Source organism: Numenius arquata, chromosome 20, assembly GCF_964106895.1.
Source record: "Numenius arquata chromosome 20, bNumArq3.hap1.1, whole genome shotgun sequence".
NCBI lineage: Eukaryota > Metazoa > Chordata > Aves > Charadriiformes > Scolopacidae > Numenius > Numenius arquata.
Window position 1 is genome coordinate 1,674,262 of NC_133595.1, and position 26,585 is coordinate 1,700,846.

A 26,585-nucleotide genomic window follows, 5' to 3' on the forward strand; every position below is an offset into this window, starting at 1 on the left:
ATGTCCTCGCTGCTGTCCCTCCAGGAGGAGAACCGCATCCTGCAGCAGGAGCTGTCGCGCGTGGAGGACTTGCTGGCCCAGAGCCGGGCCGAGCGCGATGAGTTGGCCATCAAGTACAACGCCATCAGTGAGCGGGTGAGTCACCCCAAACCCAGCCGTTTTAACCCCAAAAATCAAGGTGGTGCAAGCCGCAGCCTTTGCGTTCCCCGTGCTCGGAGGGAGAGATGCTGCGGTGTCCCAGCGGTGGGAATTTCGGTGCATCCAACTTGTCTGGACCCGTCCTGGCTTGCTGGGGCTTGTTCTGTGGGATTCACAAAGAATTCTCTGCCCCCGACCCCCATCCTTTTTTTATTTATCCCGCTGCTTTTCGGGAAGCGTCGGCATCCCTCGCCTTTGCCATGGCAACAGGGGAATTAAAAAGGGCTTTGGGCAGCGGCCAGACGCTGAACGTGGTTCCTGGGGACACCCGAATGAAGGGGCTTTTTTAGCGGGTAGCCCCTCTGTTCCTGCCCGGTTGTTTTTTTTTTTCTAAAAAAAGGCAAATATCAGGAAAATACCCCAAAGGGAATCGCCACCACTGAGCCCAAGGATCCTTTACCCATCGGCTCATCCTGTGCGAGCCGGGACGGGGCTTTGCTGAACCCCTGGACTCAAAGTTGGGTTATTTTTAAAAGCACCCCCAAATTTTCCCATTCCTCCCTACCCTTTGCATGCAAAGAGGGGGGGATGCAAGATTTGGGGGGCGGGGGGGTGTCTCAGCTTCGGCCCCATGGGGGTTTGCTGTAGGACCACCCCGGAGCGATGCCTTTATCCGGGCTGGGGTGCTGGGAGTGAGATCGGAGGATGCTCGGTGGGTGCTGGCGGGGGGGGGGGTGGACAAAAGGAGGAGGTGGTGTTTAGCATCCTGATGGGTGGACGGGGTGTCCCGGGATCTCCCGCATCCCGCCCCAGCTGGAGCAAACCCTGCGGCTGGAGACGGGCGAGCGGGAGGCGGCGGAGAGCCGGAGCCTGGCCCAGCACAACATCGAGCTGCGGCGGCTGCTGGAGGAGGAACAAGCCGCCTACAAGCGCAAGCTGCAGGCCTACCAGGAGGGCCAGCAGCGGCAAGCCCAGCTGGTGCAGAAGCTCCAAGCCAAGGTAAATCCTTCCCCGGGGGACACAGGGACATTTTGGGGACCCCAGAGGTCAGTACTGGGTCTGGTCCTGTTCAGTGTGTTCATCAATGATCTGGGTGAGGGGACACCAGAGGTTGTGCCACCATCCAGCAAGTCCTGGACAGGCTGGAGAGTTGGGCAGAGAGGAACCTGATGAAGTTCAACACGGGCAAGTGCAGGGTGCTGCACCTGGGGAGGAATAACCCCCCCAAACCAGGACAGGTTGGGGGGGACCTGCTGGAGAGCAGCTCTGAGGAAAAAGACCCGGGAGTCCTGGTGGACAACAGGATGCCCAGGAGCCAGCAATGTGCCCTGGTGGCCAAGAAGGCCAATGGCATCCTGGGGTGCATCAGGAAGAGTGTGACCAGCAGGTGGAGGGGGGTCATCCTGCCCCTCTGCTCTGCCCTGGGGAGGCCCCATCTGGAGCACTGGGACCAGTTCTGGACTACCCAGTTCCAGAAGGACAGGGAACAGCTGGAGAGAGTCCAGTGGAGACTACGAGGATGATGAGGAGCCTGGAGCATCTCTCTGCTGAGGAAAGGCTGAGGGACTTGGGTGTGTTTAGTCTGGAGAAGAGAAGACTGAGGGGGGATCTGATCAATGCTTATAAGTACCTAAAGGGTGGGTGTCAGGAGGATGGGGCCAGTCTTTTTCCAGTGGTGCCCAGGGACAGGACAAGAGGGAACGGGCACAAACTTGAACATGGGAAGTTCCATCTAAACATGAGGAGGAACTTCTTTGCTGTGAGGGTGGCAGAGCCCTGGCAGAGGCTGCCCAGAGAGGTGGTGGAGTCTCCTTCTCTGGAGACATTCAAACCCCCCTGGACACGTTCCTGTGGGACCTGCTCTGGGTGACCCTGCTCTGGCAGGGGGTTGGACTGGGTGACCTCCAGCGGTCCCTTCCAACCCCATATCATTCTCTGATTCTGTGACCCCCTCTGTGGTGTCACCCACCCCGTCCCCTCCACCTAGGTGTTGCAGTATAAGAAGAAATGTGGGGAAGTGGAGCAGCAGCTGCTGGAGAAGGCAACGGAGCTGGAGCAGGAGAGGTTGACGGTGAGGGATGGTTTGGGGGAGTCCCCCTGCCCCAAAATCCGCCCTCCCCCAAAGTGGGGTGATGGTGAGGGGGCTGATGTCCCCGCAGAGCCAGCTGGATGCCAGCAGCTCACAGCCGGAGGAGGAGAGCAGCAACGAGCTGGAGAACGCCCTGATCCGTCTGGAAGAGGAGCAGCAGAGGTAAGTGGGGGTCCCTGGGGAGCTGTGGGACCTCCCCCCCCCCGCCTCAGGGTGATGCTCCGGCTGTGTGTGACACCCCCCCCCACCCCGTCCCAGGAGCAGCAGCCTGGTGCAGGTGAACTCCATGCTGCGGGAGCAGCTGGAACAAGCCAACGTGGCCAACGCGGCGCTGAGCGAGGACATCCGCAAGCTGACAGCCGACTGGGCACGGGCGCGGGATGAGCTGGAGCAGCGGGAGGCAGAGTGGAGGCGCGAGGAGGAGGTTTGCTGAGGGGGGGGTCCCGGGGATGTGGGGGTCCTGGGGATGTGGTAGGGAGGAGGACGGGAGGTGGCGGGGAGAGGGCTGCGGGGATGTGGCGTGGAAAGGGATGCAGGGAGGGATGAAGGATCACTGGGAGGGATGCGGGGCCACCAGAAGGAATGCGGGGCCGTGGGATGTTTTGCATGGAGAAGAATTTGGGGGTGCAAGGGAGGCGGCACGTGATGGGAGGGTGATGTGATGTAGAGGGATGCATGGAAAAGGATGCGGGAACGCGGAGAGGCTGAGATTGAAGCCCCCTGAGGCTGCAGGGCCATGGGGGATGTTGCACAGAGAAGAATTTGGGGGTGCAGGGGATGCAGCACATGATGGGAGGGTGATGCAAGGCAGAGGGATGTGGGAATGCGGCATGGAATGTAGGGAGGGATGAAGGATCACTGGGAGGGATGTCGGCCCACCAGAAGGGATGCAGGGCTGTGGGACATGTTGCATGGAGAAGGATTTGGGGGTGCAGGGGATGCGGCATGTGATGCGAGGCAGAGGGATGCAGGGATGCAGCACAGAAAGGGATGCAGGACCACAGGGAGGGATGCAGGACCACCAGGAAGGATGCGGGGCCATAGGGGATGTTGCATGGAGAAGAATTTGGGGATGCAGAGGGTGCGACATGATGGGAGAGTGAGGCAAGGCAGAGGAATGGAGGCATGTGGCACGGAAAGAGATGTGGGGCCACCGGGGAGGGATGCAGGACCACCAGGAGGGATGTGGGGCCACGGGGGATGTCACGTGAAGAATTTGGGGGTGCAGGGAGTGTGGCATGTGATGGGAGGTGGGGATGCTGCTGGGGGGGGCGCTGCAAGACAGAAGTGGCTGCACGGGGCACCCGGGTGGGCACTGGGGAGGACAGTAACACCACTCTGTCCCGCGGGCAGTCCTTCAACACCTACTTCAGCAACGAGCACAGCCGGCTCCTGACCCTCTGGAGGCAGGTGGTGGCCTTCAGGCGTCACTTCGGGGAGATGAAATCCACCACCGAGAGGTCAGCAGCGTCCCAGGGTGGGGGGTTCCCTGGAGGGGTCCCCAAGGACCATGAGGTCCCCAAGGTCCCATCTTGCCGGCTGCAGGGATCTCTCGGAGCTGAGGCACGAGGCCTCGCGGGCGGGCAGGGCTGCTCACGCCGCCTGCCTTCACCTGGCCGCCAACCTGCGGGTGGCCGAGAGCCAGGCGGGCGCAGCGCGGGAGAAGCAGGCCATGCGGCTGGCACAGCTGGAGCAGCAGCTGGCGGCGAAGGAGCGGGACGCCGACCTGGAGAAAGCCGCCCTCAGCGCCAGGTATTGGGGGTGGGTTGGTTTTTTGGGGTTTTTTTGGGGGTGGGGGGTGTGACAGGGGGTGGGTGACACCCCCCCCTTGGTGGTGTCTCGCTGCAGGCTGGCGGAGCTGGCGGCGGCCCTGGAGCGCCTGCGGGCTGAGGATGGGGAGAAGGAGCGGGCGGTGGAGGCGCTGAACCTGCAGCTGCGGAACCTGGTGAGCGCCCAGCACCACCGGTCCCGGGGTGGGATGAGTCTGGGGGTGCAAGGGTGCAGGCTGGGGCACGGGGCATGCTGCATGCTGGGGCAGGATGTGCGCCAAGCTGTGATGCACACTGGGGCAGGATGCATGCCAAGCTGTGATGCGTGCAGGGGCATGATGCACGCTGCATGCCAGGGCAGGATGTGCGCCAAGCTGCGATGCATGCAAGGGCACAATGCATGCTGCATGCCAGGGCAGGATGCATGCCAAGCTGTGATGCACACTGGGGTGCAATGCATGCTGCATGCTGGGGCAGGATGCATGCCAAGCTGTCATGCATGCAGGGGCACAATGCACGCTGCATGCTGGGGCAGGATGTGTGCTAACCCGTGATGCACACTGGGGCAGGATGTGCGCCAAGCTGTGATGCATGCAAGGGCACAATGCAAGCTGCATGCCGAGGTAGGATGCATGCCAAGCCATGATGCACACTGGGGCACAATGCATGCTGCATGCCAGGACAGGATGCACGCCAAACTGTGATGCACGCTGGGGCATGGTGCATGGTGCATGCCAGGGCATGATGCATGTCCAGCCATGACGCATGTTGGTGCATGATGCACAATGCGTACCCGCGCAGTGTGCATGTCCAGCTGCAGCGCACGATGCCCACCGGGTCGATGCATGCCAAGGCAGCGTGCCCAACAGGGCAAGATGCATGCCACCGTGCGGTGCATGATGCGTACCAGGCCATGATGCGTGCTAGAGCGTGATGCACGATGCTCACCAGTGTGAGATGCACGCAGGAGCGCCGTGCGTGATGCATTCTGAGCTGTGATGCACGCTGGGGTGTGATGCACGATGCATCCCAGGGCATGATGCATGCCAGGGTGCAATGAGCGGTGCATGCCGGCTGCGATGCACACCAGGGTGCATTACGTGATGCATGCCAGGGCGTGACGCCTGCCGCCCTAAGCAACAGGCTTAACCCATGCAGCGGGTGCAACCCCCATGCAGCAGGGCTTGGTGCATGCCGAGGGGTGATGCAGGATGCGTGGCCGGGCGCGGTGCATGCCGGGGTGCAGTGCCTGGTGCATGGGCAGGGCAGGACGGCTGCCGGCGGTGCCTGACGCCACGCTGATGGGCTTCGCAGGAGGCCTCACGTGCCCAGGAGCCGTCTCCGGCGGAGGTGGAGGCCCTGCGCGCCGAGGTGGAGCTGCTCCGGCAGACACTGCAGGATGTCACCCAGGTGCTGGGGGCTCCCCACTGCCCCCCCAACCCCTCTGCAACCCCGGGGGGGGAGTCCTCCGCCTCCCTCCTCAGTTCCCCCCCCCCGTTCCTCAGTTTCCTCCCTCCCCTGCCTGTTTCTCCCTCCCCCTTTCCTCAGTTTCCCCCCCGCAATTCCTCAGTTCCCCCCCATTTCCTGAGTTCCCCCCCACCTCATTTTCCCCCCTGCCTCAGTTTCCCTCCTTTCCTCAGTGTCCCCCCACCCCTCAGTTTCCCCCTCCCTGCCTCAGTTTCCCCTCAGTGACTGGGGTGTCCCCCCCTCCCCTCCCAGGCGGTTCTGGCTGACGACCCCGAGCAGCCCCCTTCCTCCCTGGAGCCCCCCCCGTGTCCCCCCACATCCCCTCGCCGCAGCCTCTCCCCCGGCGCCGCAGCCACCGCCGTTCACGCCGCCCTGCGCCGCCGCCACCTCCAGCTGCAGGTGAGCACCGGGGGTGGGGTGGGGTGCAGGAGGAGGGTGAGGATGAGGATGATGAAGGCTGACCCCCCCACACACACTTTTGTCCCTCCAGGAGGCCCGTGGCCAGGCGGAGGCCAGCCGGGAGGTGGCCGGGGGGCTGCGGCGGGAGCTGGGGGACAGCGAGCGGCGGCTGGGGACGCTGGAGCAGCGGCTGGAGCAGCTCAGCGCCGAGGCCGGGGGCTGCCGGCGGGCGCAGGAGGAGGCCCAGCGGGAGGTGGCCCGGCTGCGTGCAGAGAGCGAGGTCCTGCGCAGGTACCTGCTGTCTGTCTGTCTGTCCCCAGCTCTGTCGGTCTGTCCTGAGCTCCATCGATCCATCTGTCCCGAGCTCCATCGATCCATCTGTCCCCAGCTCCATCGGTCTGTCTCGAGCTCCATCGGTCTGTCCCAGCTCTGTCCATCTGTCCCCGAGCTCCATCGGTCTGTCCCAAGCTCCGTCTGTCTGTCCTGTCCCCAGCTCCGTCCGTCTGTCCAGCTGTCCCTGTGTGGGTGTCCCTGTGCTTGTGTCCACCTGTCCCTCTGCATCCTTGTGTCTGTCTGTTCCTTTGCCTCTGTCTTTCTGCATCCTTGCATGTCTGTCTGTCCCTCTGCGTCCTTGCTTGTCTGTCAGTCCCTCTTCGTCTTGACCCGTCTGTCTGTCTGTCCATCCCTGTGTCCCTGCACATCCATCCCCCTGCATCCCTCCAGTCTGTCCATCTGTCCGTCCATCCCTTTTGATCTCTCCCCATGACCCCTACATGTTTGTCTGTCTCTGCGCATCCTGGCCTGTCTGTTTGTCCCTCCATCCCTTCCTGTCTCTCCCTGTGTGTTTCTGGCTGTCCGTCTGTCCTGATGCATCCTGCCTTGTCTGTCTGTCCATCCATCCCCCTGGCCTGGCTGTTTGTCCTTCCCTGCACACCTTCCCCGCTCTGTGCCTCCATCCTTGGGCATTTTGGCCTGTCTGTCTGTCCATGCATGCATCCCTGCACGCCTGTCTGTCCCTCCCTGCCTCGCCGTGCCTGTCCATCTGTCCCTGTGCATCCTGCCCTGTCCATCTGTCCCTCCAGCCCTACACATTCCTTTCTGTATGTCTGTCTGTCCCTGTGTGTCCTGCCCTGTCTGTCTGTCCCTCCGGCCCCACACATTCCTCTCTGTATGTCTGTCTGTCCATCCCTGTGTGTCCTGCCCTGTCCGTCTGTCCCTCCGGCCCCACACATTCCTCTCTGTATGTCTGTCTGTCCATCCCTGTGTGTCCTGCCCTGTCTGTCTGTCCCTCCAGCCCCACATATTCCGCTCTGTATGTCTGTCTGTCCATCCCTGTGCATCCCTGCGCATCCCTGCGCATCCCTCCACCCTGGCGCATCCCACCCGGGAGCATCACCCAGTCCGTCTGCCCACCCATGTCCGTCTGTCCGTCCCTCCGCCCACCCGTGTCCGTCCGTCTGTCCCTGGGTCAGGGAGCGGCAGCGTGCGGAAGAGGCGCTGGCGGAGGAGCAGCAGCGGGTGGGTGCCCTGCAGCAGGAGCGGGCGCAGCTGCAGCGACGGGGCGAGGGGCTGGAGGACGCCCGGGACGAGGCCACCCGCGCCGCCGAGGACACCCGCCAGCAGCTGGAGCGCAGGTAGGGGCACGGCGCGGGGGGGGGGATGGACATGGGAGGGGGTGTAATGCCACCCCCCGCCCCGGGGTGCTGCACAACAGTGGGTGCTGTGAGATAGTGGGTGCTGCAGCATCCCCCTCCCCAGGTAGGTGCCGCAAAGTCCCTGTGGGTCCCCTGCCACCCCCTGCAAGTGGGTCCCCTGAGCCCTGACTTGTGGGTGCTGTCACCTTACCTCCCCCCAAGTTGGGTGCTGCTGCAGCCTCTCTCCCCCCCCCCAACTGGGTGCTGCAACCTCCCTATCAAGTGGGTGCTGCAAAATCTCAGTGGGGCCCCTGAAGCCCCCCCAAGAGGGTCCCCTGAAGCCCCCCCCAAAGTGGGTGCTGCCACCTCCCTCCCACCCCCCAAGTGGGTGTGGTAACATCTCAGTGGGTGCTGCACCTCCCCCCAGAGTGGGTCCCCTGAAAGGTCCCCCCCCCGGCAAAGTGGGCTCCCTGGAAGCTCCCCCCCAAAGTGGGTGCTGCAGCTCCTGCCCCAAGTGGGTCCTGCAAAATAGTGGGTGCTGCAACCCCCCCGCTCCAAGTGGGTGCTGCAGTCTCCCTAGGAGGGTCCCCTGAAGCCCCCCTCCGATGTGGGTGCTGCCACCTCCCTCCCACCCCCCAAGTGGGTGCTGCAACCCCCCTGCAAAGGGAGTGCCCTGAAATCCTTCCCCCCGAGGTGGGTGCTGCAACCCCTGCCCCGAATGGGTTCTCCAAAGTAGTGGGTGCCGCAACCCCCCCCTCCAAGTGGGTGCTGCAAAAGAGTGGGTGCTGCCGTGCCCCCCTGAGTGGGTGCTGCATCCCCCTGTCCCCCCCCGGCTGCCCCCCTGGGGTGCCTGCAGCCAGCAGCAGGTGGAGGAGCTGGAGGCGCAGCGTGTCGGGGCGCAGCAGGAGCTGCTGGAGGCGCGGGAGGCGCTGAGCCGGGCGGCCATGGAGGCCGAGGTGGCCCGGGGCGAGCGGGAGGCACTGGCCGAGGCGCTCAGCAAGGTGGGTACCCCCCCACATCCCCCCGGAACCCCCTGCAGCGGGTGCAACCCCCAGCAGCATGTAACTGCCCTGCAGCAGGCTCGCCCCTGTGCAGCGGGTGCAGCCCCTAAACCCCATGTGCACCCGCCCCCCCCCCCCGCCATGCATCAGGCTTAACCCCCCCCCCTTGCAGTGGGTGCACCCCCCCATGCATCAGGCTTAGCCCCCTCTGCAGCGGGTACAACCTCTCCCATGCAGCGGGTGCAACCCCAAGCTGCAGGTGCCCCCCCGTGCCCTGGGTGCCCCCCAAGCAGCAGGTCCCCTCCTGCCCTCCTGTGCACTGAGTCGCCACCATGCTCTGGGTGCCCCCCCCGTGCACTGGTTTCCCCCCCACCCATGTACTGGGTGCCCCCCAATTACTGGGTCCCCCCCTATGCACTGGGTGCCCCCCAAGCACTGTGTCCCAGTGGGTCCCCCCCGCCATGCACTGGGTGCCCCCCATGCAGCAGGTCCCCTTCATGCACTGGGTCCCCCCCCTCGCCCATGCACTGGGTACCCCCCCATGCACTGGATGCCCCCCAAGCACTGTGTGTCCCCCGGTGCCCTGGGTGGGTGCCCCCCCATGCAGAAGGTACCCCCTATGCACTGGGTCCCCCCCAATTACTGTGTCGCCCCCCCTATGCATTGGGTGCCCCCTATGCAGCAGGTACCCCCCATGCGCTGGTCCCCCCCCCATGCACTGGATGCCCCCAAGCACTGTGTGTCCCCCGGTGCCCTGGGTGGGTGCCCCCCATGCAGCAGGTCCCCTCCATGAACTGGGTGCCCTCCCATGCACTGGGTGCCCCCCATGCAGCAGGTCCCTCCTGTGCACTGGGTGTCCCCCCCCCCCGCCCATGCACTGGGTACCCCCCCCATGCACTAGGTCCCCCCCCATGCACTGGGTGCCCCCCATGCAGCAGGTCCCTCCTGTGCACTGGGTGCCCCCCCCGCCCATGCACTGGGTACCCCCCTATGCACTGGATGCCCCCCAAGCACTGTGTCCCCCCCGGTGCCCTGGGTGGGTGCCCCCCCATGCAGAAGGTACCCCCTATGCACTGGGTCCCCCCCAATTACTGTGTCCCCCCCCCTATGCATTGGGTGCCCCCCATGCAGCAGGTACCCCCCATGCGCTGGTCCCCCCCCCCGTGCACTGGATGCCCCCCAAGCACTGTGTCCCCCCCCGGTGCCCTGGGTGGGTGCCCCCCCATGCAGCAGGTCCCCTCCATGCACTGGGTACCCCCCATGCACTGGGTGCCCCCCATGCAGCAGGTCCCTCCTGTGCACTGGGTGTCCCGGCCCCCCCCCCCCATGCATTGGGTACCCCCCCATGCACTAGGTCCCCCCCCATGCACTGGGTACCCCCCCATGCACTAGGTACCCCCCCCATGCACTGGGTACCCCCCCATGCACTAGGTCCCCCCCCATGCACTGGGTCCCCCCCCATGCACTGGGTGCCCCCCATGCAGCAGGTCCCCCCCCATGCACCGGGTACCCTCCCATGCACTGGATGCCCCCCAAGCACTGCGTCCCCCCCGGTGCCCTGGGTGGTTGCCCCCCGCCGCGGACCCCCCCACACACACCCTCCGTGTGTGTGTCCCCCCCCTCTTCTCCAGGCTCAGGGCAGCTGCGGGGAGCGGGCTGCGGCGCAGCGGGCGGCGGAGGCGGAGGTGGCCCGGCTGCGGGACGCGCTGGCCAGGACCAGCGAGCTGGCGGCGGGGCTGGCCCGGGAGCGGCGGGAACTGGCCCGGGGGCTGGCCCGGCTGGAGCAGGAGCGGGAGAGCGGCCGCAGCCGCAGCCGGGAGCTGGGGCGGGAGCTGGCGGCGCTGCGGGGGCGGCTGGAGCGGGGTCGGCGGGCCGGGGCGGTGGAGAGGCTGGGGCTGGAACGGGCCCGGCGAGCGGCAGAGGAGGGCTGGAGGGGGCTGCGGGGCGAGCTGCGGACCCTGCGGGGCCAGCACCTCCGGCTGCGCCAGCACCTGGGCCAGGTGAGACGGGAAAGGGAGGGCACTGGGAGGGGTGGGGGTACAGGGGGCGACTGAGAGTGATGGGGAGGGCGCAGGGGGCAACTGGGAGGAGTGGAGATAATGCATGGGGTAAGTCGGGGGGGGAGGGTGCTCAGGGCAACTGGGAGGGGTGAGGATGGTGCAGGGGGCGACTGGGAGGGCTGGGGATGGTGCAGGGGGCGACTGGGAGGAGTCGGGGTACAGGGGGCGACTAAGAGTGATGGGGAGGGCGCAGGGGGCAAGTGGGAGGAGTTCAGATAATGCATGGGGTAAGTGTGTGTGTGGGGAGGGTGCTTAAGGCAACTGGGAGGGGTGGGAGGGTGCAGGGGGCGACTGGGAGGGCTGGGGATGGTGCAGGGGGCAACTGGGAGGAGTGGAGATAATGCATGGGGTAAGTCGGGGGGGGGAGGGTGCTCAGGGCAACTGGGAGGGGTGGGGATGGTGCAGGGAGCAACTGGGAGGGCTGGGGATGGGGCAGGGGGTGACTGGGAGGGGTGGGGAAGGTGTATGGGCTAATTGGGAGGGATGGGGATGGTGCAGGGGGCGACTGGGAGGAGTGGGGAAGGTGTATGGGGTGATTGGGAGGGATGGAGATGGTGCAGGGGGCGATTGGGAGGGGTGGAGATAATGCATGGGGTGGGGAGGGTGCTCAGGGCAACTGGGAAGGATGGGGATGGTGCAGGGGGTAAGTGGGAGGGTGCATGGGGCAACTGGGAGGGATGGGGATGGTGGAGAGGGCAACTGGGAGGAGTGGGGATGGTGCATGGGGTAAGTGCGAGGGTGCACGGGGCAACTGGGAAGGATGGGGATGGTGGAGGGGGCAACTGGAAGGTTGGGGGTGGTGCACAAGGCGACTGGGAGGGGTGGGAAGGGTGCATGGGGTAACTGGGAGGATGCATGGACTAAGTGGGAGGACCACAGCGGATGCATGGGGCGACTGGGAGGATGCATGGGGCAACTGGGAGGCTGTGGGGGGGTAACTGTGCAGTGGGGCTGACACCCCGTGCCCCGGCAGGCGGTGCAGGAGCAGAATGCGGCCGGTGAGGCGCTGGCCCAGGCGCGGGGGGAGCAGGAGCGGCTGCGGGATGAGCTGCTGCGGCTCAGCCGGGCCCGCGAGGGACTGGCCAAGGAGGGGGCCAACCTGGCCGTCCAGCTCGCCGCCGCCCAGCGCCACGGCCAGGATCAGGCCCAGGAGGCAGCCGGGCTCAGGTGGGTGCCGGAGGGGGGTGATAGCGTGTCTCCCCACCCCAGTGAACCCCCGGTTTCAGCAGCGTGGCCGGCGGTGTCTCGGCAGGTCGGAGAAGGAGGGGCTGGAGAGCAGCATCTTCCAGCTGCAGCAGCAACTGGCCCAGCTGGAGACCCGCAACCAGCAGCTGGAGGCCGAGGGACGGAGCCTGCTCCAGGCTAAGGAGGCGCTGGAGGGTGAGGGGTCCCAGCCATCCCCACCCAGACTTGTCCTTATCCTTCCTCCTCATCATCATCACCATCCCCAGCCATGCTCATCTTCATCCTTACGCCCATCCATTCCTATGCTTCCTCATTTCAATCTTCATCCTCATCCCCTTCATCTGTTCCCATCTTCATCCTCATCCCCCCATCCATCTCTATTTCCATTCCCATCCCCATCCTCTTCTTCATCCTCACCCCCTCCATCCATCTCCATTCCCATCCCCATCTTCATGCGCATCCCCTCCATCCATTTCCATTCCCATCCCCCCCATCCATCTCTATTCCCATTCCCATCCCCATCCTCTTCTTCATCCTCACCCCCTCCATCCATCTCCATTCCCATCCCCATCTTCATGCGCATCCCCTCCATCCATCTCCATTCCCATCCCCATCTTCATCCCCATCTTCATCCTCATCCCTTCCATCCATTTCCATTCCCATCCCCATCTTCATCCCCATCTTCATCCTCATCCCTTCCATCCATCTCCATTCCCGTCCCCATCTTCATCCTCATCACCCCCATCCGTCTCCATTCCCATCCCCATCTGTCCCCTTCTTCATCTCCATCCGTCCCTTCTTCATTGTCATCCCCATCCATCACCATCTTCATCCCCATCATTGTCCCCATCTTTGTCCATCCCCATCTTTGTCTCCATCTTCATCCAGCCCCTTCTTTATCCTCATTTTCACCCTCTTTCCCATCTATTCCTCTCCATCCCCATCCACCCTCATCCATCCCTGTTTCCCCCTCCCCATCCATCCCCGTCCACCAGCAACAGCATCGCGACAAACCCTCCGCCACCGTGTCCCCCTGGTGTCCCTGCTCCTGTCACTTAACCCACCCCACGCTGCCCTCCCCGGGGGGGGTCCCCGCTGACCGGGGTGGTGTCCCCGCAGCGGAGCTGAGCGCGGCGCGGCTGGAGCGGGAGCAGGAGCTGCAGGCCCGGCGGCAGGCGGTGGCAGCGGCCGAGGCGGCGGCGGTGACGGTGGCCCTGCAGAACGCCCGCGACGCCCACCGTGACGAGCTCGACCGCCTGCAGCGCGAGAAGGTGGGCACCGGGGGGGTCATGGGTTTTTGGGGGGGGGGTGCGATATTGTTTTTTGGGGAGAAATGCTGATTTTGGGGTCGTGATACTGATTTGGGGGGCGATAGTGACTTTTAGGGGGCGTGATGCTGATTTTGGGGGGGCGATGCTGATTTTTGGGGAGGTGCAATGCTGATTTTTGGGGAGGTACAGTGCTGATTTTGGGGGAGAAATGCTGATTTTTGGGTCACGATACTGACTTTTAGGGGACATGATGCTGATTTTTGGGGTGCGATGCTAATTTGGGGGGTGCGGTGCTGATTTTAGGGTGCAATGTTGATTTTGGGGTCGTGATGCTGATTTTTAGGGGGTGTGATGCAGATTTTTGGGGTGTGATGCTGATTTGGGGGGACACAATGCTGATTTTGGGGTGCAGTGTTGATTTTCAGAGGTCGTGACGCTGATTTTTGGGGAGTGCGATGCCGATTGTTCGGGTGCAGTTGTGACTTTGGGGCTGCAAGGGTGATTTTTGGGGCGCGATGGGTATTTTGGGGTACGATGCTGATTTTTGGGGGTTCGCTGGTGATTTTCGGGGGTGTCAGGAGGAGCTGGAGACTGAGCGGGGCCGGCTGGCGCGGGAGCAGGAGGAGCTGGTGGCCGAGCTGGCAGCGACGCAGCGGCAGCGCGAGAGCGAGAAGCAGCAGGTGGGTGTCCCCAGTGTCCCCCCATGTCCCAGCTCTGTGTGTGTCCCCCCCCGGGCTGAGCCGCGTCCCCCCCCCCGTCCAGGCGCTGGCGCTGCAGGAGGAGGAGAGGGCGGCGCTGGGGGAGACGCTGCGGGGGCTACAGCAGAGCTTGGCCGAGGCCACGGCTGAGCTGGAGCAGCAGCGGCGAGAGGTCACCGGCCACCAGGAGAAGGAGCAGGTGAGTGGGTGTGGAGGGGGGGTCCTGGGACACACACCCCCCCCCCCCCCCCCAGAATGGCACAGAGCCCCACGTGCCTCCCCACTGCAAGTCCCATGCCTTTGCGTCCCCTCCCATTGCAACCCCCCATGTGTGGGAGTCCCTCACGTCCCCCGACATCGCAAACCCACATGTGTAGGCATCCCCTATGCCCCCCCCCACTGCAAACCCCCATGTTTGGGTATCCCCTATGCCCCCCCGCACTGGAAACCCCCATGTCTGGGCATCCTCAGTGCTCCCCCCCCTGCCATTGCAAGCCCCAGTGCCTGAAGGTTCCCCCCCCCAAGTTGCAAGCTCCCATGCCTAAGCATTCACCCTCATTATGTGCCCGGGTGTCCCCCATGCCCCCCCCAAAGCAAACCCCCATGCCTGGGAATGCCCTATGCCCCCCCCGCCATTGCAAACCCCTATGGCTGTGCATCCCCTGTGGCCCCCCCATTGTAAACCCCCGTGCCTGGGTATCTCTTATGACCCTTCTCACAGGAAACCCCCATGCCTGGATGTCCTCAGTTGCCCCCCCCCATTGCAAGCCCCAATGCCTGAGGATTGCCCCCCCCCCGCCACCAGTTGCAAGCCCCCATGCCCAAGCATTCACCCTCTTCATGCGCCCAGGTCCCCCCCATGTCCCCCCTTTTGCAACCCTCAATGCCTGATGATCACCCTCCCGCATTGCAAGCCCCACTGCTACACCCCCCCATGACCCCCCCCTTCTTGCAGCCCCCCGATTGCAAGCCCCCCACTCCATTCTCCCCACTGCAAGCTCCGTGGCGATGGGGATGCTCGGGTGTGGTACCCACACATCCCCATCCCTGCACCATCCCCACTGCCATCCCCCCCGGGACCCCAATGCTGCCGGGGGGGGGACTCAGGGTGCTATATCCCCCGCCGCCCCGACCCCCCCAGAGCCTGGCTGCGGAGCTGCGTGCCCTGCGGGTGCAGGCAGAGGAGACAGCAGCCACCCACGAACGAGAGACCAAGGCTCTCCGTGAGCAAGCGACGGCGGCGGCCAAGCAGCGGGACGGTGCCCTGCGGGAGGTGAATCCCCTCCCAAGATCTCTTCCCACCCTCTCCCAAATATCCCCCCCCACCCCCTAAATTCCACCCGCCCCGGGTGCAGGCGGAGGAGGTGCGGGCGCAGCTGCGGCTGGTGGCGGAGGCGCGGGCAGCGGGACGGCGGGAGCTGCTGGAGGCGCAGCGGGAAGCCCGGGAGAGCCGGGAGGGCCGGGAAGCTCAGCGGCGGCAGGCGCAGGAGGCACGTCGGGCCTTGGGAGACGAGGCCAGGGAGAAGGAAGCCCTGCGGCGCTCCAACGAGGAGCTGCGGGCGGCACTGCGGCGCGCCGAGGGCGAGCGCATCAGGTGAGGGTCGGGGTTGGGGGATGCTCAGGACGAGGGGGATGCCCGAGTTAGGACTTACATGGGGTGATGTAGCACCTTGGAGGGTGATGCTGGGGGTCGGGGTGATGCCTGGGCCATGGGGATGCTCAAGCTGGGAGATACATGGGATGGTGCAATGTTTGGGACAAGGGGATGCCCAAGTTGGGACTTACGTGGGGTGATGCAACACCTTGAAGGGCAGTGCTCGGGGTCGGGGGCAATGCTTGGGGTCAGGGTGATGTTTGGGACAAGGGGATGGTCAAGTTGGGCTCACATGGGGTGATACAACATCTTGGAGGGGGATGCTCAGGATTGGGGTGATGCTCAAGTTAGGAGACACATGGGATGGTGTGATGCCTTGGAGAGCGATGCTCGGGGTCAGGGTGATGCTTGGGACATGGGGATGCTCAAGTTGGAAGACGCAGCGGATGGTATGATGACTTGGAGCATGATGCTCAGGACAGGGGGGATGTTTGGGACAAGGGAGATGCCCAGATTGGGCTCACGTGGGGTGATGCAGCATCTTGGAGAGGGATGCTCGGGGTTGGGGGGATGCTTGGGACAAGGGGAACCCCAAGTTGAGAGAGGTAGGGGATTGTGTGATACCATGGAGGATGATGTTTGGGACAAAGGTGATGTTTGGGACGTGGGGATGTCCAAGTTGGGACTTACATGGGGTGATGCAACATCTTGGAGGGGGATGCTCAATGTTAGGGTGATGCTCAGGACGAGGGGATCCCCAGGCTGGGAGACGCAGGGGATGGTGTGATGCCTTGGAGGGTGATCTTGGGGTCAGGGTATGCTCAGGACAGGGGAATGCTCGAGTTGGGAGATACAGGGAATGGTGGGATGCTCAGGGTCAGAGTGGTGCTCAGGATAAGGGGATGCTGAAGTTAGGAGGTACATGAGGTGTTGTGATGCCTCGGAGGGTGATGCTCGGGGTCAGGATGATGCCTGGGACATGGGATTGCTCCAACTGGGAGATGCAGGGGATGGTGCAATGCCCTAAAGGCTGATGCTTGGGATAAAGGGATGCTCAGGTTAGGACATATATGGGGTGGTGTGATGCCTTGGGTGGTGATGCTCGGGGTGAAGGTGATACTCAGGACAAGGGGATGGGAGCTGGGGGATGGGGAATGCTCAGGGATGTGGGGATGCACTGGAGCAGGATGGTTGGGACAGGGCGGATGCCTGAGGTGAGAGGGGCTTGGGATGGGGCAGTGCCTTAGAGGGGGATGTTGGGGGACAGAGGGGATATTTGGGGGTGGCAATGCTTAGGGTTGGGGGCTGCCCTGATGGGGTGATACCTGGGAGGGGGTGCCCAAGGTTGGGGGGGGGATGCTGGGGGGCGGGGGGATACCTGGGATGGGGATGTTTTTGAGCGGGATGCTCAGGACAGGGTGATGTCAGGGATGGAGGGAGATGCTCGGGACTAGGGCGATGCGCCTGGGGCAGGGGGGCGGTGATGCCAGCCCTTTGTCCCCCCGCAGCCTGAAGCGTGCCAGCGAGGAGAAGGAGCAGCGTCTGGCGCTGGTGGAGGACGGGCGGGCGGCGGCGGACCGGGAGGTGACGGAGCTGCGGGCAGCCCTGCGGGAGCTGGAGCGTGCCCGCCTCGACGCCCGCCGCGAGCTGCAGGAGCTGCGCCGGCAGGTGAGGAGGAGGGTGGTGGAGACCCCCACCCCTCCAGCCATTTGGGGTGTCCCCAAGCCGCCCCCCATCTCCTCCTTTGGGCAGGTGAAGGACCTGGACAGCGAGAACAGCAAGAGGAGCAAGGAGGTGTGTGAGCTGCAGGCGCGCGTGGCCCTGGAGGAGCAGCGGGAGGAGGAGAGCCGCCGCGAAGCCTTCGGCCTCAAGCAGAAGGTGGTGGAGAGTGAAGCCAGCACGGAGGCTGCCAGGAAGGAGGTGTGGGGGGGTCCCCCAGGTTCCCCACAGCCGCATTGCTTGCTACCCCACATCCCGAAGTGTCCCCATCACCACACAGCTTGGTACCCTGGGTATCGAGGTGTCCCTGTCCCCTTACCCCATAGCTCGGTGCCTGTTGTCCCCAAGCGTCCCCATTGCCCCATAACTGTGTCCCTGAGTGTCCCCGTCACCTCACTGCTCGGTCCCCTATGTCCCCATCACCCCACTGCTCTCTGCCCAGCATCCTTGGAGGTCACTGGCATCCCCCCTTGCTCTGTCCTTTGCATCCCCATTGTCCCTTTGCTCTGTGCCTTGTGTCCCTGGGGGTCCCCATCACCCCGCCGCTCTGTCCCCTGCGTCTCTGGGGGTCCCTATCACCCTGTTGCTCCATCCTTTGCATGTCTGTTAACCTGTTGCTCCACTCCCTGCATCCTTGGGGTCCCCCATGCCCCATTGTGCCATCTCTTATGTACCTGGGGGTCCCACATACCACATTACTCCATCTCCTTCAACCCTGGGGGTCCCCCATCACCCTGTTGCTGTGTCCCCTACATCCCTGGGGACCCTCATACCCCTGTTGCTCCATCCCCTGCATTTCTGGGGGTCCTTCATCACCCGTTGCTGTGTCCCCTCCATCCCTGGGGTCCCCCATGCCCCATTGCTCCATCCTTGGGGCTCCCACATACTCTATTACTCCATCACCTACATTCCATCACCCTGCTGCTCCATCCTTTGCGTCTCTTGGGGTCCCCCATGTCCAATTGTTCCATCCCTGGGGGTCCTCTGCACCCCATTGCTCTATCCCTGGGGTTCCCCCATCACCCTATTGCTCCCTTCTCTGAATCCCTAGGGGTCCTCCACACCCCTTTGCTCTGTCCCTGGGGGTCTCACCCTATTACTCCATCCCTTGCATCCCTGGGCGTCCCCAGTATCCCACTGCTCCATCCCTGGGGGTCCTCCGTTCCCGGGGGTCCTCCATCCCCCATTGCTCCATCCCTTGCAGCCCATTGCCCATCTTTCCGCACCCTGCACCCCAACTGTCCCCCCACAATCACCCCCTTTCCGCCCCCTCCAACCAGCTCCAGCACCTGCAGCGGCGGCTGTCGGAGGCGGAGGGTGAATTCCGGCAGCGGGAGAAGGACCTGGCCCGCAGCTTGGAGGAGGCTCGGGGCAACGAGAAGAAGCTTCTGGCCGATGCCCGCAACCTGCAGCTGAAGGTGGAGGCGGCGCGGGGCGAAGCGGCGGAGCTGAGCCTGCGGCTGAGCGCGGCCGAGGGCCGGGCACAGGGGCTGGAAGCCGAGCTGGCCCGCGGGGAGGCCCTGCGCCGGGCTGCCGAAACCCGCCTGGGGGGCATCCAGTCCGCCCTGCGCCGCACCATGGGCATCGGCCGGGTACGGACCGGCTCCCCAGGCAAGGGTGAGAGTCCCTGGGGACCCCCAGTGCCCCCCTCCCTTGTTTAGGGATCCTGCTGCGGCGCATCCCGCTGCAGTGCTCCATTCACTGCGCCCCTGGGGGTCCCCCATATCCCATTGCTCCATCTCTTGCATCCTATCGCCCTGTTGCTCCATCCTCTCCCTGCATCCCTTTGGGGCGTCCCCATACCCTGTTGCTCCAGCCCTTGCATCCCCATCACCTCAGTGCTCTGTCCCCTGCATCCCTGGGGTCCCCTGTACCCCACTGCTGCACCTCTTACATCCCTGGGGGTCCCCCATACCCCACTGCTCCATCTCTTATATCCCTGGGGGTCCCCCATACCCTATTGCTTTATCCCTGGTGGTCCCCATCAACCCATTACTCCATCCCCTGCATTCCTGGGGATCCCCCGTCAACCTGTTGCTCCATCCCCTGCATTCCTGGGGGTCCCTTATCACCCCATTGCCCCATCCTCTGCAACTTTGGGGTCCCCCATGCCCCATTACTCTATCCCCTGCATCCCTATCACCCCATTGCTCCATCACTTGCATCCCTGGGGGAGCCCCATGCCCTGTTGCTCCGTCCCTGGAGGTCCTCCATACCCCATTGCTCCATCTCTTACATTCCTGGGGATCCCCCATCACCCTGTTGCTCCAAGCCCTGCATCCCTGGGGTCCCCCGTACCTCATTGCTCCATCTCCTGCATCTCCATCACCCTGTGCTCCATCCCTTGCACCCTGTCACCCTGTTGCTGTGTCCCCTACATCTCTAGGGTCCCCCCCGTACCTCAGTGCTCCATCCCTGAGGTCTCCTGTACCCCATTGCTCCATCCCTGGGGTCCCCCATACCCTATTGCTCTATCCCTAGTGGCCCCTCATCACCCCATTACCACATCCTCTGCATTCCTGGGGGTCTCCCATCAACCTATTGCTCCATCCCCTGCATCCCTGGAGGTCCCTCATCACCCCGTTGCTCCATCCCCTGCATCCCTGGGGTCCCCGATACCTTATTGCTTCATCCCTGGGGGTCCCCCATACCCCATTATTCCATCTCTTACATCCCCCATATTCCCTGGGTGCATCCCAGTGTGGCTCACCCCACTTGCCATCCTCCCTTGGCTGCTGCGCCCCCGTGTCCCCATGCCACCCAGTTTGTCCCCGTACAGGTGGGGGACCGGAGGGGGCGGGAAGTCCCGGCTCAACCCCAGACTCCGATGCGGCCGCCGAGCCGGAGGCGGTGCAGGCAGCCCTGCGGGATTTCCTGCGCGAGCTGCAGGACGCCCAGCGGGAGCGGGTACGCGTCCCCTTCCCCTCCCTTCCCCATCGTCCCCCAAAAAGCCCCTTTTTCACCCCGTTTTCTCGCCCCAGGAGGAGCTGCGGGTGCAGGTGGGCAGCCTGGGCCGGCGGCTGGCGGAGGCGGAGGAGGAGAGGGACAACGCCAGCACTCGGGCACAGCAGCTCCAGAAGCTGGTGGCTGAGAATGAGGAAGGTGATGGAGGGCGTTTTTTGGGGGGGCATCCCCCCAAATGGTGGGGTTTGGGGTGATTTGTCCCGGCGAGCGGGGGCTTTGGGGGAAACTGAGGCACAGGGTGGGTGATGCTGCTGCCTGGGACTGCGGGTGCTCGGTGGGGTTTCCCCCGTGCACGGCCCCAAAATCCCGGTAAAACTGTTAAAAACTCCCGAGCAAATCCTGTGAACGCCAGTAAGACCCCATGCGTGCCCAGTAAACCCCAGTAAAGCTGGTAAACCCCACCGTGCGTCACTGATATGCCCCAGTAAAACTGGTAAACACCCACGCAGACCCCATTAAGCCCAGTGAAACTGGTAAAAGCCCTGCGCATCCCCCCATAAACCCCAGTAAAACTGGTAAACCCCCCTATGGGTCCCCTGTAAACCCCAGTAAAACTGGTAAATTTCCCCCTGTATCCTCTATAAACCCCAGTAAAACTGGTAAACCCCACCATCCATCCCTCGTAAGCTGCAGTAAAACTGGTAAAAGACCCATGCGTCCCCCCTAAAACCCAATACAACTGGTAAAAGCTTCCCCTGCAGACCCCATTAAGCCCAGTAAAACTGGTTAAACTCCCCATGCATCCCCTGTAAAGCCCAGTAAAACTGGTAAAACCCCCTCTGGATCCCCTGTAAATCCCAGTAAAACTGGTAAATGCCCCCCTGTGTCCCTTAGTAAAAGTGGTAAATGCCCCATGTATGCCCCATAAACCCCAGTAAAACTGGTAAACCCCTCCCTGCATCCCCCATAAAACCCAGTAAAACTGGTAAAAGGCTCGTGCATCCTCTGTGAACCCCAGTAAAATTGGTAAATGCCCCCCTGTGCTCCCTGTAAACCTCAATAAAATGGGTAAAGCCCCTGTGCATCCCCCATAAACACCAGTAAAACCGGTCAATGCCCCGTGAACCCCAATAAAGCTGGCTAATGCCCTGTGCATCCCCTGTAAATCCCAGTAAAACCGGTAATACTCTCCACGCATCCCCCATAAACTCCAGTAAAACTGGTAAATGCCCCTCTGCATCCCCTGTGAAACTGGTAAAAGCCCCCCTGCATCCTCTGTAAACCTCAGTAAAATGGGTAAAGCCCCCATACATCCCCCATAAAGCCCAGTAAAACTGGTAAAAGCCCCATGCATCCCTGTGAACCCCAGTAAAACTGGCAAACACCCCCTTGTACCCCCATAAACTCCAGTAAAACTGGTAAAATCCTCTATGGATCCCCTGTAAACCCCAGTAAAACTGGTAAATGCCCCCCTGCATCCCCTGTAAACCTCAAGAAAATGGGTAAACCCCCCCGTGCATCCCCTGTAAACCCCAGTAAAACTGGTAAAAGCCCCTTTGGATGCCCCGGCGAGGTGGGTAACGGCGGCGTGGCTGCGGCAGGGCGTCGCGGCGGGGAGCTGAGCAGCGCCCAGGCCACGCTGCTGCTGCAGGAGGAGACGCTGCGGCGGGGCGAGCGGGAGCGCCGGGCGCTGCGGGAGAAGGTGACGGCGCTGGAACGCAGCCTGCGCGACGCCGAGGGCGAACGCCGAGCCACCCAGGTGGGCATCGCCATGGGGCAGGGTGGGGATGGGGGGGGGGGGGGGGGGCTGCATCCTGCCCCTCTCCCCATCCCTGACGGGTCCGGGTGCCTCTCAGGAGAGGATGAGTGCGGTACGGGCCGGCAAGGCCGAGCTGGAGGATGCCAAGCGGCGGCTGGAGGCATCGGAGAGCCGCAGCAACCGCCTGGAGCTGCAGCAGCGGGTGCTGGAGGGCGAGCTGCAACGGGCACGGCTGGCCCTGGGCGAGCGGCAAGCGGAGGCGCGGGCCATGCAGGACCGGGCTGAGCTGCTGCAGAAACAGGTAACAGCACAAATTCCTCTAAATCCCCATTGTTTGAAATTTTTTTTCTTTTTTTTTTAACGATTATCTCGAATTTTGGTGTCGTTTTGGGGCGTAGCTCGCAGAGAGCGAGCAGCGCGCCGGCGCCTTGCAGCAGGCGATGGAGCGGTTGAGCGCGGCGTTGGCGGAGGGCGGCTCGAAGGAGGATGCTCCGAGCACCACGGTGGCCACCTTGGCCGATGGCACCGTGGTCCATGAGCGGCTGCTGCAGCTCCAGAGCGCCCTGGCCGCCGGCGAGCTGGACCGCCGGGCGCTGCAGGTGGGAGCCAGCACCCTAGGGTGGAGGGGGACGGATGCCACAGCAGGGTGGTTTTGCTTGGGGGTCACGCTGAGTGTCCCCCCTGTCGCAGGAGGGGCTGGAGGTGGCCCGGCGGGCGCTGGCGGAGGCGCGGGAGGAGAAGGGAGCGCTGCGGGAGCAGCTGCGGGGGCTGCGGGAGGAACAGGAGGCCCTGCAGCGCTGCAAGGAGGAGCTGGAGGCGCAGGTCCGGCAGCAGCAGGAGGTAAGGTTGGGGGGGGGGTCACACCAACTAGTGATGGGGGTGGGGATCCCCAAATTCGCTGCCCTTTGCCCCTGGGCAGCCCCCTTTGCCCACCCCATGCAGCATCTTTTGCCCCCGCGCAGCCCCACTGCACCCTCTTGCCCCTCCACACAGTACCCTGTTGCCCCCCTGCACCCCCCTGCATCCTTTTACCCCCCCCAGCACCCTATTGCTCCTGTGCAGCCCCCACCACCCCCTTGTCCCCCCCAGCACCCTGTTGCCCCTCACATGCAGCCCCTGCACCCTCTTCCCTGCCCCAGCACCCTGTTGCCCCCCCCCGCATCCCCTGCACCCTTTTGCCCACCCCTGCACCTCCCTATTGCCCCTATGCAATACCCTGCACCCTCTTGCACCCCCCCAAACCCTATTGCCCCTCCCGTGCAACCCCCCCCCGCCTTTGGCCCACTCCCCCAGCATCCTATTGCCCCTCACATGCAGCCCCCTGCACCCTCTTGACCCCCCCACTATTGCCCCCATGCAGCCTCTTGCATGCTCTAACCTCCCCGTGCAGCACCCTATTGCCCCCATGCAGCACCCTGCACACCTTTGCCCCCCCCCTCGCAGCATCCTTTGACCCCCCCCAACCTTGCATCACCCTATGGACCCCCATATATCCCCAACACCCTCTTGCCCCCCCAGAAACATCCTTTATCCCCACCTTGCACCATCTTGTGGACCCCATATAACGGCAGCACCCTATTCCCCCCCCCCGCAGTATCCTTTGCCCCCCTCCTTGCATCACCCTATGGACCCCCCCCTCCCTTGTACCCCCTTATGGACCACCATATAGCTACAGAACCTGCTTGCCCCCCCATGCAGCATTCTTTGCCCCCCTCCTTGCATCACCCTATGGACCCCCATACAGCCCCAGCACCCTCTTGCCCCCCATGCATCACCCTATTGCCCCCCTCCCTGCCCCCCCCATGGACTCATATTGCCCCAACACCCTCTTGGCCCACTGCAGCGCCTTTTACCCCCTCCCTTGCACCCTCCTATGGCCCCCCATATAGCCCTTGCACCCTCTTGCCCCCCTCCTTGCATCACCCTATTGCCCCCTTCCCTCCCATCACCCTGTGGACCCCCATATAGCCCCCCCCTCGAACTCCCATATTGCCCCCGAACCCTATTGCCCCCCCCCCCCTCCCCCAGCATCCTTCTCCTCCCTCCTATGGCCACCCATATATCCCCAGCCCCCTCTGCCCCCCAACAGCTGACTGTCCCCCCCCCCCCCCCACCCCGTGCAGGTGCTGCGGCAGCGGCAGGAGGAGCGGGGGGGGCTGCAGGAGCGGGTGGGCAGCCTGCAGCGCGCGCTGGCCCGGGCGCAGGGGGAGAAGCGGGGGGCTGAGCGCCTCGCCCTGCGCCTGGAGAAGGACAGGAGCGCCCTGAGGAAGACCCTGGACAAGGTGAGAGCGTGAGGGGGGGGGCAACCATGGGTGTATATATATCCCTGAATATATAGATATCTATATATGGGGATATATATGTCTCTCCAAAGATATATCTAAAGATACACATTAAGAAATATATTATAAATCTAAAGATATATATAAAAAGATATATCTATCTCTATATATTTTTATATAAAATATATTTATCTGCTATATTTTATATCTAACATATACAATCTGCTATATTTTATACGTAAAGTATATATATTTTATCTGCTAAGTATATATATTTTATCTGCTACACACTTAATATATATAATCTGCTATATATGTAAAATAAATACATTTTATCTGCTATATTTTATATTTAATACACGCAATCTGTATTTTATATGTGAAATATGTTTATCTGCTATATTTTATATTCAATACACGCAATCTGCTGTATTTTATATGTAAAGTATATTTATCTGCTATATTTTATATTCAATACATGCAATCTGCTGTATTTTATATGTAAAGTATATATATTTTATCTGCTATACTTTAACATGTATAACCTGCTATATATTATAAGTAAAATAAATATATTTTATCTGCTATGTTTTATATTTAACATATATAACCTGCTATATATTGTATGTAAAAATGTATATTATCTACTATATTTTATATTTAATATATAATCTGCTATCTTTTACATGTAAAACATATAGAACTTTTTATCTGCTATATTTTATATGGTTTTATATGTATATATTTTATCCGCTGGAGCGAGTTGTGCGGGGGGGTGGGGGTGGTGTGGGGTGTGTGTGAAGCCCTCCCCAGCCCCCCCATTTTCCTCCCACCCCATCCCCAGGTGGAGCGGGAGAAGCTGCAGACGCAGGAGGCTTCCCTGCGGCTCTCTGCGGAGAAGGGCCGGCTGGGGCGCTCCCTGGGCACGGCCGAGCGGGAGCTGGCGCAGGCGCAGCAGCGCATCCAGCACCTGCAGGTGGGTGCCCCTCGGATCTCTTTCCCCCCCCCCCCCCCCCTCCTTCCCCGGCTTTGGAGGGGGCACCCCCGGGTGCTGCCCGCCCGCTGGAGGCACTCAGGGCTTGCACTGGGATGGGGCTGGGCGCTTTCGGGGGGCTCAGCCCATCGTGGAGGGGTGCTGGTGCCTGCGCTGGGATGGTGCTGGGCTCTTTTGGGGGTTCATCCCAGTTTGGAGGGTGCTGGTGCCTGCACTGGGCTCTTTTGGGGGTTCATCCCAGTTTGGGGAGATGCTGGTGCCTGCACTGGGATGGGGCTGAGCTCTTTTGGGGGTTCATCCCAGTTTGGAGGGTGCTGGTGCCTGCACTGGGATGGTGCTGGGCTCTTTTGGGGGTTCGTCCCAGTTTGGAGGGTGCTGGTGCCTGCACTGGGCTCTTTTGGGGGTTCATCCCAGTTTGGGGAGATGCTGGTGCCTGCACTGGGATGGGGCTGAGCTCTTTTGGGGGTTCATCCCAGTTTGGAGGGTGCTGGTGCCTGCACTGGGATGGTGCTGGGTTCTTTTGGGGGTTCATCCCAGTTTGGGGAGATGCTGGTGCCTGCACTGGGATGATGCTGGGCTCTTTTGGGGGTTCATCCCAGTTTGGAGGGTGCTGGTGCCTGCGCTGGGATGGGGCTGAGCTCTTCTGGGGGGGGCTCATCCCATCCTGGAGGGGTGCTGGTGCCTGCACTGGGCTCTTTTGGGGGTTCATCCCAGTTTGGGGAGATGCTGGTACCTGCACGGGGAGGGCGTTGGGCTCATCCAAGCTAGGGGAGGTGCTGGTGCTTGTACTGGGATGGCACTGGTCTCCGATTTGGGGTGCTTTCCAGCTTGGGGGAGGTACTGGTGCTTGTACGGGGATGGGGTGGGGGCTCTGTTTGGGGCTCATCCCAGTTCAGGAAAGATGATGGCACTTGTATTGGGATGGTGCTGGGCTCATCCCAGTTTGTAGGGATTCCAGTGCTTGTACTGGGATGGGGCTGGGCTCTTTTTTGGGGGTTCATACCAGTTGAGGGAAGATGCCAGTGCTTCTACTGGGATGGTACAGGCTCATCCCAGTTTGTAGGGATGCCGCTGCTCGCACCGGGAGGGGAACGGGCTGTTTTTGGGGGGGCTCCTCCCAGCTTGGAGAGGGGCTTTTGGGGTGACAACCCCCCTGTGACACCCCCCCCCCCCCCCAGGCGCAAGTGTCGGCGCTGGAGCATCCATCCCCCCCGAGCCCGGGGGGGTCACCGGAGCTGCGGCGGGAGCTGGACCGGCTGCGCATCGCCCAGCACCACCGCCATGACCTGGAGGAGCAGGTAAGCAAGGAGGGGGGGGGCACAGCCCGGGGAGGGGGGGTCACACACATGTCCCCTCCCTTCTTCCCTCCCCATCACACACCCCCCCCCCGCCTCCTTCACAGATCGCGCTGCTGAAGGGGCAGGAGCTCCACCGTCACCCCACCAGCATCTAGAGCACACGCACCGCCCCCCCCCCACCACCACCCCCACCCCGCAGAGACCGGCACAACTCATCTCACGGCTGAGGGGGAGCCGTCCCCATCCCCGTGCTCATAAAACCCGTGGATTTTGGTCCCGTCGTTCCTTTTTCTCGAGGGAAAAGCCGCACTTTACCGACGAGGA

At 62.7% G+C, this 26,585-nt stretch overlaps 1 protein-coding gene across 1 annotated transcript; it reads left to right on the forward strand.

The window, feature by feature from the left end:
* CROCC (ciliary rootlet coiled-coil, rootletin) lies at positions 1 to 26,416 on the forward strand. The gene is made up of 34 exons (XM_074161438.1): positions 1 to 135; positions 952 to 1,137; positions 2,126 to 2,209; positions 2,298 to 2,389; positions 2,486 to 2,651; positions 3,581 to 3,687; positions 3,773 to 3,979; positions 4,076 to 4,172; positions 5,311 to 5,406; positions 5,716 to 5,862; positions 5,954 to 6,153; positions 7,335 to 7,496; positions 8,353 to 8,497; positions 10,129 to 10,497; positions 11,531 to 11,724; positions 11,810 to 11,937; positions 12,862 to 13,013; positions 13,592 to 13,693; positions 13,776 to 13,910; positions 14,853 to 14,984; positions 15,067 to 15,305; positions 16,814 to 16,973; positions 17,058 to 17,225; positions 18,305 to 18,641; positions 19,804 to 19,931; positions 20,006 to 20,126; positions 21,530 to 21,687; positions 21,785 to 21,988; positions 22,086 to 22,286; positions 22,378 to 22,527; positions 23,811 to 23,969; positions 24,814 to 24,945; positions 26,142 to 26,261; positions 26,366 to 26,416. The coding sequence occupies exons 1-34, from the start codon at positions 1 to 3 to the stop codon at positions 26,414 to 26,416; spliced, it is 5,364 nt and encodes a 1,787-aa protein (XP_074017539.1).
* The last annotated feature ends 169 nt before the right edge of the window (positions 26,417 to 26,585 follow it).